This window comes from Pterocles gutturalis, unplaced genomic scaffold, assembly GCF_000699245.1.
Source record: "Pterocles gutturalis isolate BGI_N339 unplaced genomic scaffold, ASM69924v1 scaffold14119, whole genome shotgun sequence".
Taxonomy (NCBI): Eukaryota; Metazoa; Chordata; class Aves; order Pterocliformes; family Pteroclidae; genus Pterocles; species Pterocles gutturalis.
The window spans coordinates 450-8102 of record NW_010128439.1 but is presented as its reverse complement, the minus strand read 5'-3'; the positions used below and the strand labels follow the sequence as shown (position 1 = coordinate 8102).

Sequence of the window (7653 nt, the reverse complement as noted above, 5' to 3'; positions counted from 1 at the left end):
TCCTCTGCACCCGCTCCAAGAGCTCCACGTCCTTCCTGTGCTGGGGGCCCCAGGCCTGGACACAGTACTCCAGATGGGGCCTCACAAGAGCAGAGTAGAGGGAAACAATCACCTCCCTCTCCCTGCTGGCCACCCCTTTTTTAATGCAGCCCGGAACATAGCTGGCCTTCCAGGCTGCAAGCACACAGGGGGGTACTAAGCTGTGTAGTTAGCCAGAGCATGTGCTGTAAATACTGTACAGTCTGGCCATGACACAGGTGTGAGCAGACCCTAAAGGCCACAGAGGTGAGACCAGAGCCTCACATGTGGTGCCTGCATGCTGCACAGTCCATCCCTGAAGGCTTAAGGAGACATTTGTCTGAGATCTTCAGGCTTGCTGAGAGCTGCTGTTACAACTGCCAGTCAACCAGAAAACCTGGCCACTTTTCCTATTTTTCATCTGGACAAAATTTTTAAGCAAGCAGGGAGATGGAGTGGGGAGGAACCAGAAACACGTAAGAGCTGTGAAGCTGGGCAAAAAGAAGGCGCCTTAGTGAAATCATAGCTGTTGTGTCAGAGCAGCTTTGTAGAAGAGTGTGGTGTTTTTACCACAGGAGCCAAGACACTTGCTGTCACTCCTACAAAACAGAGCCAACTCATATGGATTCCATTCAGACTCAAGTGTTAAAGTACTAATGCTAAAGTGTTTTTTTATCACAGGGAAAGTAGAGTTGAATAAAGGGCTTAGAGCTGTATACAATCTAATGCCACTGATGTGGACACCTGGATACTTGAATAGAGCCTTGCAAGTGATGGAGAACGTGGCTTCATCATCGGGGGACAGCAAAATTTGCGAAGAAGCTGTAAGTATGAAGGCTATAACCCTCTGAACAGAGAGAATTTCGTACGAGCCAAACTCCAGTAAAACAAATGAGTTGTGTGCCTTACTAATGAGAAGAGGCCCAGCAATACTTCAGAGGTCTTTGGAAGACAGGAAAAGAAATGTTTAGAACAGAACCACTGCTTCAGTTGATGAACCAGTGATGATGTCTACTGGCGTTACCTTGGGAATGAGCATCTGTTATTGCCACAAACCATTTAAGTATGTTTCATAGAATCATAGAATGGTTAGGGCTGGAAAGGCCGTTAGCGATCATCTAGTTCCAACCCCCCTGCTATGGGCAGGGACACCTCCCACTAGACCAGGTTGCTCAAAACCTCATCCAGCCTGGCCTTGAACACCTCCAGGGATAGGGCATCCACAACTTCCCTGAGCAACCTGTTCCAGTGTCTCACTACCCTCACAGTGTAGTATTTCTTCCTAATAGCTAGTCTAAATCTGCCTCCTTCCAGTTTAAATCCATTACCCCTCATCCTGTCACTGCGTGCCCTTTAAAAAGTCCCTCCCCATCTCTCCTGTAGGCCCCCTTCAGGTACCGGAAGGCTGCTATAAGGTCACCTCAGAGCCCTCTTTTCTCCAGGCTAAACAACCCCAATTCTCTCAGCTTGTCCTCATAGTGGAGGTGCTCCAGCCCTCTGATCATCTGTGTGGCCCTCCTCTGGACCCGCTCCAACAGCTCAACGTCCTTCTTGCGGTGGGGGGCCCAGAGCTGGATGCAGTACTCCAGGTGGGATCTCACGAGAGCAGAGCAGAGGGGCAGAATCACCTCCCTCCACCTGCTGGCCACGCTACTCTTGATCCAGCCCGGGATCTGGTTGGCTTTCTGGGCTGCGATTACATGTTCAGCTTTTCATCAACCAACACTCCCAAATCCTTCTCAGAGCTGCTCTCAAGCCATTCTCTGCCCAGGCTGTATTTGTGCTTGGGATTGCCTAGACCCATGTGCAGGACCTTGCATTTGGCTTTGTTGAACTTCATGAGGTTGGCATGGGCCCACTTTTCTAGCCTGTCCAGGTCGACTGAACCACACAGCTTGGCATCATCGGCAAACTTGCTGAGGATGCACTCAATCCCACTGTCCATGCCACCAACGGAGATGTTAAATAGCACCGGCCCCAGTACTGATCCCTGAGGAATGCCACTCATCACCGGACTGCATTCGGACATTGAGCCATTGACCACAACTCTCTGAGTGTGACCGTCCAGCCACTTCCTTATCCAGTGGGTGGTCCGTCCATCAAATTATCAAATCCATATTTTTCCAATTTGTCCACCAGGATGTCATGCAGGACAGTGTCAAATGCTTTGTAGAACTCGAGATAGGTTACATCAGTTGCTCTTCGTTTGTCCACTGATGCCATAACTACATCATAAAAGGCCACCAGGTTTGTCAGAAAGTTTGCCCCTGGTGAAGCCATGAAGGTTACCAGTCACCTCTCCTTCATTTTCCATGTGCCTCCATAGAGCCTTCAGAAGGATCTGCTCCATGATCTTGTCAGGCACAGAGGTGAGACTGACTGGCCTGTAGTTCCCCAAGTCTTCTTTTTTACCCTTCTTGAAAATGGGCGTTATGTTTCCCCTTTTCCAGTCAGTGGGAACTTCACCAGACTGCCATGACCTTTGAAATATGATGGTTAATGGCTTGTCAACTTCATCTGCCAGTTCCCTCGGGATCCGAGGATAGATCTCATCAGGTTCCATGGACTTGTGCACCTTCAGGTTCTTTAGATGGTCTCGAACCTGATCTTCAGTTATGGTGGGTGGATCTTCCTTCTCCCAGTTATCACCTTCGCTTTCTGCAACTTGGGCACTGCTGCCAGAGCCCTTGCCAGTGAAGACCGAGGCAAGAAAGTCATTGAACACCTCAGCCTTCTCCATATTCGTCGTGGCCAGGTCTCCAGTTTCCTTTTGGAGAGGGCCCATGTCTTCCCTAGTCTTCCTTTTGTCGCCAGTGTACTGGTAGAAGGTCTTCTTGTTCCCCTTTATGTCCCTGGATAGATTTAATTCTGTCTGGGCTTTAGCTTTCCTAACCTGATCCCTGGCTGTTTGGACAGCCGCTTTGTATACCTCCCAGCTAACCTGTTCTTGCTTCCACTCCCTATATATTTTATTTTTCTGCTGGAGTAAGTCCAGGAGCTCCTTCTTCATCCACTGAGGCCTCCTGGCATTCTTGCCCACTTTCCTCTTTCTGGGGATGCACTGCTCCTGCGCTCTCAGAAGCTGGGCCTTGAATACTGACCAGCTTTTTTGGGCCCCTCTTCCCTCCAGGGCTTTGTCCCATGACACTCTGCCAAGCAGGTCCCTGAAGAGGTTGAGGTCCGCCCTCTTGAAGACCAGAGTAGTGACTTTGGTGTGCACCCTCTTTGACCCCTTAAAGGATCTTCAACTCAACCATTTCATGGTCACCACAGCCAAGGCTGCCCTTGAGCTTCACATTACTCACCAGCCCCTTCTTGTTGGTAGTAAGGACAAGTTCCAGCATAGCACCTTTTCGCATTGGTTCCTGTACCACTTGGAAGAGGAAGTTGTCGTCAGTGCATTCCAGGAACCTCTTCGATTGCTGGTGCCCTGATGTGTTGTCCTGCCAACAGATATTGGGGTGGTTGAAGTCCCCCATTAGGACTGTGGCTTGTGAACGTGAAGATGTTTCTGTCTGTTTATAGAGGGCCTCATCCACTCAGTCTTCCTGGTCAGGCAGCCTGTAGCAGACCCCAACTAAAACATCTCCTTCCCCTGCCTTCTCTTTAACCCTGAGCCATAAGCTCTCTGGCAGCTCCTCATCCATCCCCAGGTGGAGCTCCAGGCACTCCAACTGGTCTCTGACATAGAGGGCAATGCCACCTCCCCTTCTCCCCTGCCTGTCTTTCCTAAAGAGTTTATACCCATCTAGTCCTGTGCTCCAGTCATGAGAGCCATCCCACCATGTCTCAGTGATGCCAATGACATCATAGCCCTGTACACACACGCACGTCTGGAACTCTTCTTGCTTGTTCCATATGCTCCTTGTGTTAGTGTACAGGCATTTAAGTTGGGCCCCCATTGTGGCTGGATTTCCAATTGGTGTCTCTTCCTGGGCTGTGATCCTGCACCAGGCCCAGGGCATCCATTACTGTCATTGGCCTCAAAGTGAGGTGGATTTAGGATTCCCTCCCCTGGCAAATCTAGTTTAAAGCCCTCCTGACTAAATTGGCAAGCTTGTTGCCAAATAAGGTTGTTTTTTAAGCTTTCCCTTTCTTATAGGGACACCTGGGTCGGTGTCACAGGAAGCACATGTCTGTGGGGATGGGAAGACGACTTTCCCAAACTTTTGAACTCACTCAAGAAACATACTTCTTAGTAAGGATGAAATATCACATTTTATTCCTCTCCTGGCTAATTCCATGTATTCTGTGCCCTCTGAGATTATATTGTCCTGAGTGATACTGGTCCAAAAATAATACAGAGTGATTTCTACAGGTGTTGTAGGGCACTCATTTGGGAAGGATAGATAGATTCAGCCAATTTGTGAGGTCAGCACTGGCTAAGGGACTTGGGGCTTAGGAGTGCTGTGGGGCATCAGGCTGATCCTGGAATGGGAAATCTTAGGAGGAGTAACTTAGAAAGTCACCACCACGTGGGCTGGAGCACAGAAACAGCACTGAGGTCTCACCTCCTCCTCTTGGTACTCTTTCCTGAAGGTGTTTCTGATGATGGGAGTCTCCCTTTTGCTAGCATGACTGCTAGGTTTCCAGTCTCTGCATTTCCCTTGACAAACAAAGGCCAGGGCACTGTTTAGCAGGTTCTCCCATCTGTTGCTCTGTGCTTTGAAGCAATGCAAAGAAGGAAGTGTCACATCTGCAACTTCCACCATTTTGAATTTTGGTGATTTCTTTCTTACTCCACTTCTGAAGAATTCAGCCTAATAGGCTTGTTATTTTTCTGCTTACAAACCCTAGGCAAATTAAGAAACTCCTCAACTTGCTCTGAGTTGTAGATGAATATACTAGTGTTGAAACAAGGCTGCATCGTCTGTCGTACAACAAGTCCGTAGAAGATCTTCTCCTTCTGTGTACTGATACATCCAGTAGTAGAGCCCCCAAAAAATGACTGTGAGAGCCACAGAGAAACTTCGCTGAAGACATACGTGGCCTCATTTGGATTTTAGGTAGCAGTATGTAAACAATAATGCAAGTCACGTAAGTTTCGCCAAGCTGAGGATGAAGAGAAGGCCTGGCTGGTTTGTTATTAGCAAAATTATTTAATGCATTTTTGTGACCCCAGTGCAGAAAGAAAAACAAGGAAAGTATGTTGATCCATATCCTTATCTGGTGTAAAGTAATTGCAATGTATTGATTTGCATCATTTGTCCTTCTCAACCTAAATGCTCATTAAGGTTTTACTGTTGAAATCCATACAAGATCTTTTTAATTACTATTTCCAACTGAAATGCAGTATTCCTGAAGGTGAAGGACTAAGAGCACTGACCAGGTCAATATAGGGGTCAGTCAACTTCCCCTCAATTCAGCAGCAGATATGATGGTGACAGCCTCACGTGCCATAAACCCTTTTTTCCTGTAGTATCCTAGGCCTGTCTTGAGCAGGGCTGGGTCGACCATTATGCAATTCTCATAAATCCATATCATAGCACTGAGTACAGGCCGTGCTATAAATCATTGCCCTTGCATGCCTGCACAACCACAGAGCTATTTGGGAAAGACAGAGCCCTGTTTTTGCAAACTTGGTTCTTTTCCAAAATGCAGTATTATTTTTCTGGATTAATAAATTTGATTATCTAAAAGGGAAGTTTTCAAGTGAACTTTTTTAACTGTGCAGTTTTGGTGTAAATATTTTCAAGTTATTTGCCCAGTCGTTACCAGTCACTTACTTTCTTTTAGGCTTTAAGCTTCCACTTATTTCTGACTAGAACAGTGTCTCTTTTGTCTCTGCCATTACTATCTTAATAGAAATACTGTTTTAGTATTGTGCTATATTGTTTTACTGTGAACAAGGGAAGCAAGTTTTGTTTTTTTCAATTGCCTGAGAAAGTCTCTAAATGAGTGCATGGGTTTCCAAGCACACAGTTATTATTTCTTTGCTTATCTGATCCTGTTTCAGTACTTCTGGTTTGAAGATTACATTTCAGTGTCAAGTATGTTATTTCAAATAAGCCTAATTTTTATTCCTTTAGCATTATATACTTATACTGGGAAAATGGAACTGTAATTATCAAGATCCCTTTTGCTTGGAGAAAGCATCACAGATTCAAAGGTTACACAGAGTTATGTCATCCTACATTCAGAACTAGGATTCATGGGAGGATATCAGCTCTTCGCATTTGTAAAAGCTGAACTTTAAAATGCAGGCAACCTGCGTCCAATAATTCCAGTTATGGAGATCATGTTAGTCCCAAAAGAGCAGCGGCATCCATAGAGCAGTTTCATCTTTTGTATTAATAATACATACAGAAATAATTTGCCAAGTTGCTTAGTGAAGCTAACTGATTCTTTTAATACAATTGCAATTAGATGAGCAGATTTTGGTTCTCTTACTACCTTGAAAGACAAAAGGATGAAGAGAACACAGATGTCACAGGTTAAAAATATACCTATACCAATATATTATATGCCCACATTTCTATTTTTCCTGTTAAATTATCGAAGTAATGATAGGATTTAATGTTCTTGTTGCTGAACAGGTGATTTCACTGCTTCTTTACACCAAAGAGGTATTGAGATGATCTATTAGATATTATATTGTTCAAACATTCCATAGTAATATGTAAATCTTGTAAATCTATATAAATAGTCATCTTATGTAGATGTGTCTGTGATTGTATATCATGCTAGTGCTGTTATCACTGCTATTAGCATTAGTATTTATGTCTGGATATCACATCAAGAGGAGACATTAGCCTAATGCCTGACAGATCTGCAAATACCAGTCAGAAACTGAGTTACAGGCAGTTTTACTTTTGACAGGGGGTGGTGGAGTTGTTCTGTTGCAGGGATTTGATTTCCAATCTCAAAGGTCCCAAGTATAGAACAAAACTCTTCCAAGAACAAGTTCCATTTCCTTTTAGAATTTGGTTTTCTTTTTATCATACACAGGAGTCATCTCAAAATACGTGGTAACTCATGAAGTTTTTTCTAAACGTGGCACTGATGTTACTCAGATTGTATTTCCAAACTGTGTATGCTAACAATGACAAATGTGGTTGTTCAGATCAATGCTCTGGAGAACGTTTTGCAGTCTGTCCTTGAAGCAAAACCTAGTGCAGAATCAGCTGAAGAAGTAAAGGAATTAGACCAGAAGTCACAGTGTGCAGAATCAGAAGAAACAGAGGAGTCTAAAGTACCCGAGTACTACAGCCGATTCAAGGTAAGAGAATTTCATTTATCTAATATTCTAAGCTGCGGTAGGTGTCCATAATCTGTACTAGAAAATGCATACGCTGGCTTACTATGACTAGTAGACTGACAACCCTTCAGTGCATTGGGAGTCCTACCTGGCATTTTTGAAACTGATGTCACCTTACATTTTCACTTCTTCAAACAGGAAGCAGCAGCCTGCCAAGACATAAATGCCTAAAGCCACTTGATTTGTCTGTCTGCTGGGATTTTATCTTCCCTTTCTGTACATCAAAACGATAAATCTAGTCGTGTTTGTGAGAGTGGTATGTCATTATAGATCCATTATCTGACCTTGTATGGACTCTCACTTATTAAAATAAGTTGTAATAGGCATGAGGCCATCCTGAATTTATTATCCTTTTGTGTGCGTTATGATTAAGTAGG

General features: G+C 44.7%; 1 protein-coding gene across 1 annotated transcript in view; it reads left to right on the top strand.

Annotated features, from left to right (window-relative positions):
* Positions 1-7237, top strand: part of MRPS27 (mitochondrial ribosomal protein S27) — a gene marked incomplete at both ends in the record, with an annotated part of 14476 nt that extends 7239 nt beyond the window's left edge. The window contains 2 exon segments of the mRNA XM_010079633.1: positions 700-842; positions 7082-7237. Coding sequence (XP_010077935.1) covers positions 700-842; positions 7082-7237 — 299 coding nt within the window.
* Between the last annotated feature and the right edge of the window lie 416 nt (positions 7238-7653).